The 14,298-nt window shown below is 25.0% G+C and overlaps 2 protein-coding genes across 2 annotated transcripts in view; one reads left to right on the forward strand and one right to left on the reverse strand.

The window, feature by feature from the left end:
- The window catches only part of LOC129907789 (probable basic-leucine zipper transcription factor K), a 17,996-nt gene extending 8,089 nt beyond the window's left edge, over window positions 1–9,907 (reverse strand). The window contains exon 1 of the mRNA XM_055984166.1: window positions 7,078–9,907. Within this exon, the coding sequence (XP_055840141.1) occupies window positions 7,078–7,572 (495 nt within the window). The 5' untranslated portion in view covers window positions 7,573–9,907. The remainder of the gene's footprint in view (window positions 1–7,077) is intronic.
- LOC129907788 (alpha-catulin) overlaps window positions 1–14,298 on the forward strand; it is a 392,337-nt gene that overhangs the window by 254,440 nt on the left and 123,599 nt on the right. The window lies entirely within an intron of this gene.

Genomic DNA, 14,298 nt, shown 5'->3' on the forward strand with positions numbered 1-14,298 from the left:
TTATTATTATTATTATTATTATTATTATTATTATTATTTTGAAATCTTGTGCGATTTCACGAACTAAACGTTGGAAAGGCAATTTGCGGATCAACAATTCAGTACTCTTCTGATAACGACGGATTTCACGAAGAGCCACAGTTCCGGGACGATAACGATGTGGTTTCTTTACACCTCCGGTGGCTGGAGCACTTTTACGAGCTGCTTTAGTAGCCAGCTGCTTCCTGGGAGCCTTTCCACCAGTCGATTTACGAGCAGTTTGCTTTGTACGAGCCATTTTTCACAATTTTATTTTTATTCACACTTGAACTAGACACAATTACTAGCCAACACAACTGGAACGCGATCAGTGCATACACAAATCAGCTCCTCAGAAATAAGAAAAGAGAAGAAGAACAGTTCCGCGTTCCTAACCTTTCCTAACCTATTAACCAACTAACCTAACCAAATTTAACCAAACCACTTTCAACTAACGTAACCTAACTTCACCTAATCAAAGACTAATATTAAACTAACGAAACCCAACTAATTCCACCTAGTCCTTACTTAACCTCCCTAACGTAACCTCCCTAACCTTACCCTTCCTAACCTAGGAACGAAGAAAGCAGAGGAAGAAAAGATCTCGCCACAAGACGTGAGCCCAGAATGGGCCGTACAACAGCACCCCCTCTTGAAGAAGTGCAATCCCGTGGTCCCGAGGGGGGGTTCTTCGTGACACTTTTGGAGGTTTAGTCGGTATGCCATTATTATTATTATTATTATTATTATTATTATTATTATTATTATTATTATTATTATTATTATTATTATTATTATTATTATTATTATTATTATTATTATTATTATTATTATTATTATTATTATTATTATTATTATTATTATTATTATTATCATTATTATTATTATTATTATTATTATTATTATTATTATTATTATTATTATTATTATTATTATTATTATTATTATTATTATTATTATTATTATTATTATTATTATTATTATTATTATTATTATTATTATTATTATTATTATTATTATTATTATTATTATTATTATTATTATTATTATTATTATTATTATTATTATTATTATTATTATTATTATTATTATTATTATTATTATTATTATTATTATTATTATTATTATTATTATTATTATTATTATTATTATTATTATTATTATTATTATTATTATTATTATTATTATTATTATTATTATTATTATTATTATTATTATTATTATTATTATTATTATTATTATTATTATTATTATTATTATTATTATTATTATTATTATTATTATTATTATTATTATTATTATTATTATTATTATTATTATTATTATTATTATTATTATTATTATTATTATTATTATTATTATTATTATTATTATTATTATTATTATTATTATTATTATTATTATTATTATTATTATTATTATTATTATTATTATTATTATTATTATTATTATTATTATTATTATTATTATTATTATTATTATTATTATTATTATTATTATTATTATTATTATTATTATTATTATTATTATTATTATTATTATTATTATTATTATTATTATTATTATTATTATTATTATTATTATTATTATTATTATTATTATTATTATTATTATTATTATTATTATTATTATTATTATTATTATTATTATTATTATTATTATTATTATTATTATTATTATTATTATTATTATTATTATTATTATTATTATTATTATTATTATTATTATTATTATTATTATTATTATTATTATTATTATTATTATTATTATTATTATTATTATTATTATTATTATTATTATTATTATTATTATTATTATTATTATTATTATTATTATTATTATTATTATTATTATTATTATTATTATTATTATTATTATTATTATTATTATTATTATTATTATTATTATTATTATTATTATTATTATTATTATTATTATTATTATTATTATTATTATTATTATTATTATTATTATTATTATTATTATTATTATTATTATTATTATTATTATTATTATTATTATTATTATTATTATTATTATTATTATTATTATTATTATTATTATTATTATTATTATTATTATTATTATTATTATTATTTTGAAATCTTGTGCGATTTCACGAACTAAACGTTGGAAAGGCAATTTGCGGATCAACAATTCAGTACTCTTCTGATAACGACGGATTTCACGAAGAGCCACAGTTCCGGGACGATAACGATGTGGTTTCTTTACACCTCCGGTGGCTGGAGCACTTTTACGAGCTGCTTTAGTAGCCAGCTGCTTCCTGGGAGCCTTTCCACCAGTCGATTTACGAGCAGTTTGCTTTGTACGAGCCATTTTTCACAATTTTATTTTTATTCACACTTGAACTAGACACAATTACTAGCCAACACAACTGGAACGCGATCAGTGCATACACAAATCAGCTCCTCAGAAATAAGAAAAGAGAAGAAGAACAGTTCCGCGTTCCTAACCTTTCCTAACCTATTAACCAACTAACCTAACCAAATTTAACCAAACCACTTTCAACTAACGTAACCTAACTTCACCTAATCAAAGACTAATATTAAACTAACGAAACCCAACTAATTCCACCTAGTCCTTACTTAACCTCCCTAACGTAACCTCCCTAACCTTACCCTTCCTAACCTAGGAACGAAGAAAGCAGAGGAAGAAAAGATCTCGCCACAAGACGTGAGCCCAGAATGGGCCGTACAACAGCACCCCCTCTTGAAGAAGTGCAATCCCGTGGTCCCGAGGGGGGGTTCTTCGTGACACTTTTGGAGGTTTAGTCGGTATGCCATTATTATTATTATTATTATTATTATTATTATTATTATTATTATTATTATTATTATTATTATTATTATTATTATTATTATTATCATTATTATTATTATTATTATTATTATTATTATTATTATTATTATTATTATTATTATTATTATTATTATTATTATTATTATTATTATTATTATTATTATTATTATTATTATTATTATTATTATTATTATTATTATTATTATTATTATTATTATTATTATTATTATTATTATTATTATTATTATTATTATTATTATTATTATTATTATTATTATTATTATTATTATATTATTATTATTATTATTATTATTATTATTATTATTATTATTATTATTATTATTATTATTATTATTATTATTATTATTATTATTATTATTATTATTATTATTATTATTATTATTATTATTATTATTATTATTATTATTATTATTATTATTTTGAAATCTTGTGCGATTTCACGAACTAAACGTTGGAAAGGCAATTTGCGGATCAACAATTCAGTACTCTTCTGATAACGACGGATTTCACGAAGAGCCACAGTTCCGGGACGATAACGATGTGGTTTCTTTACACCTCCGGTGGCTGGAGCACTTTTACGAGCTGCTTTAGTAGCCAGCTGCTTCCTGGGAGCCTTTCCACCAGTCGATTTACGAGCAGTTTGCTTTGTACGAGCCATTTTTCACAATTTTATTTTTATTCACACTTGAACTAGACACAATTACTAGCCAACACAACTGGAACGCGATCAGTGCATACACAAATCAGCTCCTCAGAAATAAGAAAAGAGAAGAAGAACAGTTCCGCGTTCCTAACCTTTCCTAACCTATTAACCAACTAACCTAACCAAATTTAACCAAACCACTTTCAACTAACGTAACCTAACTTCACCTAATCAAAGACTAATATTAAACTAACGAAACCCAACTAATTCCACCTAGTCCTTACGTAACCTCCCTAACCTTACCCTTCCTAACCTAGGAACGAAGAAAGCAGAGGAAGAAAAGATCTCGCCACAAGACGTGAGCCCAGAATGGGCCGTACAACAGCACCCCCTCTTGAAGAAGTGCAATCCCGTGGTCCCGAGGGGGGGTTCTTCGTGACACTTTTGGAGGTTTAGTCGGTATGCCATTATAAGGTTTTAACATTTTTTCCTTGGTGGTGAGTCCGACACACGGGGAGGTATGGATACCTCCTTATGGTGCGTAACGCATTCCTCCACAAGTAAAGTAAAAAAAAAAAAAAAAAAAAAAATTATTATTATTATTATTATTATTATTATTATTATTATTATTATTATTATTATTATTATTATTATTATTATTATTATTATTATTATTATTATTATTATTATTATTATTATTATTATTATTATTATTATTATCATTATTATTATTATTATTATTATTATTATTATTATTATTATTATTATTATTATTATTATTATTATTATTATTATTATTATTATTATTATTATTATTATTATTATTATTATTATTATTATTATTATTATTATTATTATTATTATTATTATTATTATTATTATTATTATTATTATTATTATTGTTATTATTATTATTATTATTATTATTATTATTATTATTATTATTATTATTATTATTATTATTATTATTATTATTATTATTATTATTATTATTATTATTATTATTATTATTATTATTATTATTATTATTATTATTATTATTATTATTATTATTATTATTATTATTATTATTATTATTATTATTATTATTATTATTATTATTATTATTATTATTATTATTATTATTATTATTATTATTATTATTATTATTATTATTATTATTATTATTAGTATTATTATTAGTATTATTATTATTATTATTATTATTATTATTATTATTATTATTATTATTATTATTATTATTATTATTATTATTATTATTATTATTATTATTATTATTATTATTATTATTATTATTATTATTATTATTATTATTATTATTATTATTATTATTATTATTATTATTATTATTATTATTATTATTATTATTATTATTATTATTATTATTATTATTATTATTATTATTATTATTATTATTATTATTATTATTATTATTATTATTATTATTATTATTATATTATTATTATTATTATTATTATTATTATTATTATTATTATTATTATTATTATTATTATTATTATTATTATTATTATTATTATTATTATTATTATTATTATTATTATTATTATTATTATTATTATTATTATTATTATTATTATTATTATTATTATTATTATTATTATTATTATTATTATTATTATTATTATTATTATTATTATTATTATTATTATTATTATTATTATTATTATTATTATTATTATTATTATTATTATTATTATTATTATTATTATTATTATTATTATTATTATTATTATTATTATTATTATTATTATTATTATTATTATTATTATTATTATTATTATTATTATTATTATTATTATTATTATTATTATTATTATTATTATTATTATTATTATTATTATTATTATTATTATTATTATTATTATTATTATTATTATTATTATTATTATTATTATTATTATTATTATTATTATTATTATTATTATTATTATTATTATTATTATTATTATTATTATTATTATTATTATTATTATTATTATTATTATTATTATTATTATTATTATTATTATTATTATTATTATTATTATTATTATTATTATTATTATTATTATTATTATTATTATTATTATTATTATTATAATTATAATTATTATTATTATTATAATTATTATTATTATAATTATTATTATTAAAATTTCTACTGTTAGAATTTCTAAAGTTTGAGTAATTACACTGGTCAACAAAATTTAACTTTTTTTTTGCCACAAGAACCAAAATATACTTTTCTAGTAGTTTTTGGGGTTCTCAATCCGAATATGAAGTCAGAAAAATTTGATTGGCCTCCGTTTTTGAAATATTACCGTTATAAAATTCTAAAAAACGTCATTTTGGCTGTTTTCGAGGTTCTGTTTTTATGTGGGGTAATTCATTACAAACAAATTTGTAACGGTTATTATAAGAACATATATTCTTCTTTCAGAAACTGTTTAAATTTTCCCGATATCTCTTTTATTGCTCGAGATATCTTAAGTTTCATTTAATAAGCCAAAGAGAAACTAAACTTAATCTAAAGTTCAAGTCACTGGTCACAGAATTTTTGCCACAAGAACCAAAATATACTTTTCTGAAGGTTTTTGAGTTTCTGAACTCAAATCTGCAATCGGAAAAATTCTATTAGCCTCCGTTCTTAAAATATAACTGTTATAAAAAAAAACTCTTTTTTTGCATTTTATAACGGTAATATTTCAAGAACGAAGGCTAATAGAATTTTTCTGATTGTATATTCGAGTTCAGCATCCCAAAAACCTTCAGAAAAGTAAATTTTGATTCTTGTGGCAAAAAAAGTTTAATTTGGTTGGTTGGTGTTGTTTCTGATTCAAAGACCACTACTTAAATTTTAAATATCTCGGGCAATAAAAGAGATATCGGAAAGATTTAAACATTTTTTGAAAGAATAAAACTTGTTCTTAAAGGCACCGTTACAAATTTATTCATAATGAATTACTCCACATAAAAACATAACCTCGAAAACAGCCAAAATTACGTTTTTGACATTTTCTAACGGTAATATTTCAAAAACGAAGGCCAGTAAAATTTTTCTGACTTCAGATTCGGATTCAGCACCCCAAAAACTACTAGAAAAGTATATTTCGGTTCTTGTGGCAAAAACCTTGTTGACCAGTGTTATTATTGGCGTTATTATTATTAAAGTTACCACTGTTTAAATTTCTGTTATTTGAGAAATTATTATTATTAAATCTATTTAAGTTATTATTTGGATTTCTACTGTGGAAATTTCCACCATTGTTTCGGTTGGAATCATTATAATTTCTAGGTCTAGAAGGGTGTCCTTCTAAAAACTGTGGATTCGAATTTCTATAATTGTTTAATAGTTCGTATGCTTTTTGCATGCAATTTATGTTTCGACTAAGTACGAAACTTTCCTGATTTGTATTTAATTGAGAGCAGAAAATTCTAAAAAACATACCCTTAACATTCTCGGGTGAAAATTCATTACATTTAACCAATTCAAAATTATATTTAATATTAATTCTATCCATTAATTCACACAACTTAAAATAATATATTTCTAGATTGTTATTTCTTAAACTTACTGCTTTTGTGTATATGTTGATATAACTTTCTTGGGGTCCGAAGTTTTTGATAAGTGTTTCTCTCATTGATGTCCATGTTGCATATGGTCCTAGCATTCGAATTGGTTGTTGAGCTCTTCCCTGTATTAGTCCTCTGACTACATTTTGTATTGTAAAAGCCTTTGTGGCTGGTGTTAGATATTGTAAGTTAATATCTATGTCATATATAAAGGATGCCACGTCTCTTGGCCCTTCTGCATTAAACGGTTTAACTCTTTGAATAATTTTTACTATATCCATCTCTGGTAGAACAATTGTAACAGGTTTGATATCAGGTAGTTGTTCTTGCTGTTGTTGCTGTTGGTCTTGTTGCTGTTGTTGCTGTTGTTGGTCATGTTGCTGTTGGTCATGTTCTTGTGTGTCTGGTTGTTGTTGTTGCTGCAATAACTGCTGCTGCCGCAGGAGTTCTTTCTGCTCCGCCGTCGCGGTTAAAAGAAGACTAATTTGTTGCTCCATTTTATGTTTATATTATGTAATTTGTCGAATTTATGTGATTTGATTTATGTTATTTGATCAGAGTTTTGGGTCGAACCTATCAGTCTCAATAGGTGTTTTAAGAGTGCGTTAATATGACTTTCCCTTATTTATAAGGTCGCACAACCCCAATTTTACTCAGTTTAAGATCAGAACAATTTTCTCACTTTTATTAGATCGGATTTTGATTTAACCGATATTATTTCTATTCGAGCGAGCGGATACTGGGTATCCTACCGACTGCGCCAGTTAAGTAACTGATCCTCGTGGATCTTAAAAAAATATATAAACTTCTCCTAACGTGGAGAATTAAAATGAAAACGCAACGCACAATTTTTATTAATAATCAGATCGAGATGATCTTGCTTTATTGACGGTATCTTAAGAACTGACTTAAAACTATGTTACATTTGATCACTTAACCTACGGTGCCGAATATTGTCTTTGAAAATTATATTTGATTAAATTTATATGTTTATACTGAGATGAGATGTTGTTCTGTTTATCTTATCTTTTGTTTAGTCTACGGTTATTCGATTATTGTTTAGGCATTGGTATCTGAATAGGTACCAACTGTGTGGCCATAGGAATGGGTACCTTTGTAACTCGTGCGAGTTGACATTTTTGTTTTATTTTTTTTTTGTGTCAGCGAAATTCTTTGCATTGTGTAATGTAATTCACATCGCTCGTGCGGGGATATAGGTAAAGGATTAGATATGTGGGTACATTGGTAAGTATGCACTTGTTTGTATGAAAAAATGTGTATTGACATTTGACATGTACACAATGATTGATTTGCATATTTAGGTTGATTTCTGGGTTGTGTTGTTTAATATACTACACTCACGCGTGCCTGCGGGGTTATATAACATAAATATGTTGTTTTTTTATTTTTCATTGTCTTTGTTTATTATGTTGCGGATTCGGTTTTTTTTTGTAGGTTACCTTATTTTTGTTTTCTAATAATGAAGGTATAGGTAAATAAAAAACAAAATCGATTCAGTTACGAACTGAGTTCATTGCATTGGTTATACTAAAAAAATCATTATTAAAAAGGTGTTGAATGTAAAGTAGATTGATATACATATGTATCTACATATTTGCATACAAATAATTAGGTAATAATCTTTTTTTGTTTGGTCTATCCAAATTCACACAGCTATATTTATTCAGGGCTAAATTTTATACACAGTCATAAATATCAAAATTTATTCCTGGCTAAATATTTAGTCCAATCCGCATGCGGCCTAAGTTTGAAAAATCAGTTCAGGAGACATTATAATTTTTCAATTTGTAACAAAACTAAAAACAAAAAACGAATTTTAAAAGATTTTCTCGATTTTTGGACCTCAAATATCTACTAAACGGTTAGATAATTGAAAAAAGTGTATAAGGCCTTTTGTAGAGCGTTCAATTTCTACAAGAGTATGTAAAGAAATTTCGTCGCCTCAATAAAATAATGTCGTATATTACATTCGGCTACTTTTGGGAAAACGCAATCAAAGTTCAGAATTTTTTTTCTCGAAAACTGTACGGTGAATTTTTTTAAAAATATGATGGTATATACAGAAAACATTTGCCTATTGAATTGCGTTAGAATTATTTCAATATTCCAATCCAGAAACAAATAATAGTCAATTTTGTCCAATATGCCGTTGTCGTATGTAACGTTTTCACAGAAAAAATTTGTTAGTCAAACACATACGACAAATTGATGACACATACGACAAAAAATAAACAAAGTTTAATCCTACACTTGTTTACGACATACGACATAAAATAGAAATCAAGTTCGATGCGAAAAAAAACACATAGAACAAGGTTTTTTCTTTTAAAACGGTTTACGTTAATTTATTATTTTAAAGTAGAACAACTTAACTCTTAATTCTTAAAATATATTTTTTTTGTTTAAACAAAAGAAAAAAACTTAAAATAAAATTTAATTCACAGGAAAAATTATATTTTTATGTTATTTTTCAACAATTTTTAGAATTCATGAGATGAACGTTTAATTCTCGGCCATTCCATTCGCATTTTCAGGACATTTTCACGCTTATTATCCAGTCTATCTCGTTGAAGAAGCAATCTTTTTTCATGAAAGTTCTAGAAGTTTCAAGAAAAACGAGTTCAAAATAGCTAAATTATTAACAGACAAAGACGGTAACGGAGAAGATTTGTACGTGTCTTCTCCGTTACCGCTTTATCTGTGAATAATTTCGCTACGTTAAATTAGTTTTTCGTGAAACTTCTAGAACATCAACTTTATTATGAGCCCTTAACACCTACCAAGTTTCAAGAAAAAAGGTTGCTTCTGGGCAATTCCATGGTAACTCACGTTACATTCACAAAAATTTCCAACACATAAATAATTTTTTTTTTGTCAATTTTAATGTAAATTGATACGAAATTACTATCCATGAATAGAGCATAATTATTACTTTCATAAATTAACTAAAAAAATTTACTTTATTTTTAACATTTGCTTGGGAAAAATAAAAGTTTGATGGTAACTCACGTTACAAAAGTCGGACACGAATTTTAAGAGTCCGACAGTATGAAGTTTTTATGTGAAATTAAGAATCTTTATTTGTTTTTAATGAAGATTCCATACATAAAAAATTACAAGCTTTTAATATAAGTGACAAAACGAAACATTTTTTCAATATTTCGAGGAAAAATTTTAAAATATTTAGGTAACTCACGTTACATTATTTTGGTAACTCATGTTACCTGTGATTTGTAGTTGTAAATGTAAAGAAAAGATGCATTTTCACTCAATTTTTTTTTAAATCGAATATTGTGTAACGAAGCTTGCTTAAATGTTAATTTATTTTACCAATAACGAGGGGGTGTTGTCATCGTCACTATTAGACTCATCATGTTTTTAGTTTCCTTGTTTTTCCGTCATTTTCATCTGAAATTCTTCTGTTGTTGGCAAGCTTATGCTATAAAAATGCTTTAAGATTATTTAGACTCCCTGAATTTGATGTCTATCCATAAGGGAATACAACAAAGAATCTCTTCTTGCAACTTGCAAAAAGAGTTGACGTTTGTAAATAGAAATTTGCTAATAAAAAAAGTAAAAAAGACTGCATAATTTGTTCAAAATTCGTGTCCACTTTTTCATGGAATTACCCTTCTTCAACGAGATAGACTGAAAACAAAGTCAATGTTTGTGTCTTCTTCGTGTGAAATGGCCGTTCTTAAAATACCTATACTTTTTTTGTCTAAACAGAAAAAAACTTAAAATCACATTTAATTCATAGAAAAAATAAAACATTTTTATGTTATTTTTGAACAATTTTTAGAATTAGAATGGTAGATTCCGATCGTTGGGTTGATTATTTGTTGATGTGGATGGAGTATAGACATAACAATATCATGTGCAGCTTCATAAAAATTTCGGATGGCCGAGTTTTCATTTTGATTTTCTAACTGGTACGTGGGATCGTTATCCTCATCGTCTGCTAAAAAGTCTTTGTCACTGGATTCAGAACACTCATTGGGCGAACCTAATGGATCGACATCGAGGAATTCATCATCCAATATTTCGTTGCTCATGCTTAATAAAATCAAATCATAAAACCACCTTTTAAGCATTTAGTATGCTGTATGCATTATCATATTATGCATAAAGCTCCTCCGATAAACTTGGCGCAGGTGACTCGTCCGCCCTGCTCGACATCTTGATTGCGATTTGCGACTGAAATTACAATCGTCTGTGTATTTCCTTATGGGACATACGCCAAACGTTTACCGAAATTCCAGTAAAATATTGTCGTATGTGTAGCAAAAATAGCACATACTACAATTATTTACCGAACGAAGAAAAAAACAGATTTTGTATGAAAAAATTGTAGTATGTGATAATTTTTGTCTTATGTGCACGTTTTCAGTGCACTTACGACAAATAGATACTGAAAATGTTTGTAAACCTACACATACGATAAATGCATACTGATTATCTCGGAAACGAAGACAGATATCGAAAAACGGATTTCACAGAATGAAAGAGAAAAAATCAATTAGCAAAACTGCAGTCAAATCTCAAAACCTCAATTTTGCACATACGACAATATTTAATTGAGGCGACGATTTGCTAAAAAGTCAGTTAATAAGAAAATGATTTTTTTTTAGTAGAAGCTTGATGTAAAAATGGAAAATTGAGAAGCGGAGGACCTTCCCATCATCATATAATAAAACGGCGAACGTGGTTTTTGTAGTACAAAATACCGGGCCCACAAAACCCGAAGGACCATAAATTATACACCGAACTAAAGCGAATGACTTCTAGACGTGCACAATCAATTTTTTTTTCCTTTTTTTCAACCGAAATACTGAAATTTGTTTAATTAAAAATTCGATATAAAAAAAAAAAACAAAAACAACTGGAATATCTGTTGGAAAAATTTCCAATCGACTGGAATGAAATGTCATTCATGACTGAATGAATGAATGAAAGCAATGAAAGCATGAATGAATGAAAGATTTCTGGAGTGTATACCTATAGACCAGTGCCGATGCCTTCAAAAATATTAAAAAGTACAAAAAAATCATAGTAGGAGGGGAATATGATAAGAATGAAAGGAAAAATAAATTACGGGCGAGCCGAGTTCGGGAGGTGGGTGGGTTGAGTTTGTAGGGGTAAAAAATGGTATATCTCGATTTCCGGCAAAACTACAAATCCTATAGAAAAAAATTGTATGGCAAAGTTGTAGGTAATTAAAAGATCTACAACTTTTGTATCAACAATTTTTTCACATAACCTCAAAATTTATGTGAAAAATTCAAAAAACCGAGTTTTTGGTTTTTTATTTTTATCATTTTCAAGAACAAAAATTTTTCTACGAAATTTGGTGAAAACTTACCTTATTATGTACCAAATACACTGTAATTTTTTTGATTTAAAATATTAATTTATTCACCTTATTTTGACTTAATACCAAAAAGACACCCTAATTTTCAATCGAAAATTCACGTGTCAAAAAATCAGCTTTTTTTAAAAAGTCGGTGGGCATTTCGTTCGTTAAAATGTCTATTTTCTGATGGTGTAAAAAAAAATTTGCATTAGTATACTATAGAAAATGTTCTAGTAAAATTAAAAAAATGAAAAAAGCTTGAATTCGATTTATTTTTATCATTCTTTACAATTTTGGCCTATTTATTCAAATTTACACTTTAATTACTCAAAAAACGTAAGATTAATCAATGTTACATGAAATCAACCTAAATATAGAAATCAATCATGTCAAATGTCAATACACATTTTTACACACAAACAAATGCATACCACATATCTAATCCTTTACCTATATCCCCGCACGAGCGATGTGAATATTACACAATTCAAAGAATTTCGCTGACACCAAAAAAAAAACCCAAAAGTGTCAACTCGCAACCGAGGGTGCGATATTATAAACACGAAATGAATTGTTAGAAAAAACCCAAGAGTCAACAAGAACAAAACAACCCTTTTTGAAAACAAAAGATAATGATCTTGCAAAAAATATCTACTATCTACCTACTCTCTGCAGCATCTTCATAATTTCATGAGTGATTTCTGCCTGCCTGAATGAGGAAATAGGAAACAAAAAAAAAAAAGTATTATGTAAACACAAAAAACAAAAACAAAATATAACGAGAAAATGAGAGCGCAAGAGCAAGTTTTTTTTCAATAAATAGAAAAGAACAGAAAAAAAGAGTTCATCAGCGCCAGCTTATGCGTGGCATTCTTTTGAACTAAATTTGCATGTGTGCGTGATCAATGGAATTTTCAAAGTAAAAAAAGCTAAAATAGACACTTTTTCAACAATTTATATTAAAAATACTGTGAGCAAAAATATATTTTTTTTTTTGAAACTGATTTGAAATATAATGAAAAAAAATAATAAAAATAAATTGTGGATGCTTTGACTGCCCCTTCCTCAAAAACAGAATGCAAATATTGGTTTATTAAAATCAAATTTTTAGTGTGTAAATAAAAAAAATATTTTTTTTTGGCAAACGGGTTGCATGAACAACTTTATTAACTTCTCATTTCTCATTAAAAAATACAAAAACATTTTAAAAAATAATCACGCTTTGCCCCACGACTAAAATGCTAAAAAAGTGCATTTTGACACCTTTCCTTCAAATTAACCGTTCAAACTAACTTCAAATTAAATTTTAGAAATTTTATTGGATTCTCCTAATTTCCCTTTATTGTTTTCTTTTGTTTCATCTAAAAACACTAATAAACGGTAAAGTTATTCTAAGAAGAGTGAGTAAAAAAACATGAAATTACAACAAATTAACGAAGCTTTTTTTCTAATAAAAAAAAAAAAAAAATCTGTTTCGTGTACTGCATGAAAACACATTTGATCATTATAAAACAAAAAAAAAATAAATAAAAAGTTTATAAACAACGGTTCCCCAACCAAAATTCTGATTCAATCTAAATTTGCAGGAAAAAAATCATTTTCGACCCTTATAAAAACCGCACAAGAAATGTTTCTAAAATTTAAATGATACAAAAAAATTCGTACGTTTATTACCTTTTCAAAAAAGTAAGTTTCATAAGATTATCTTATAAACTGCAAAAGTAATACAACAATTAGTCAACCATCTTCCATTAAAATGCTATGGAAACCCCCCCCTTAAAATCGAATTCTATTAAAATCGAGTCTATTACTTTTGTTAACACTTTTGATACCAATGAAATCTATCATC

The sequence above is a fragment of the Episyrphus balteatus genome, chromosome 1 (assembly GCF_945859705.1).
Source record: "Episyrphus balteatus chromosome 1, idEpiBalt1.1, whole genome shotgun sequence".
Lineage (NCBI taxonomy): Eukaryota > Metazoa > Arthropoda > Insecta > Diptera > Syrphidae > Episyrphus > Episyrphus balteatus.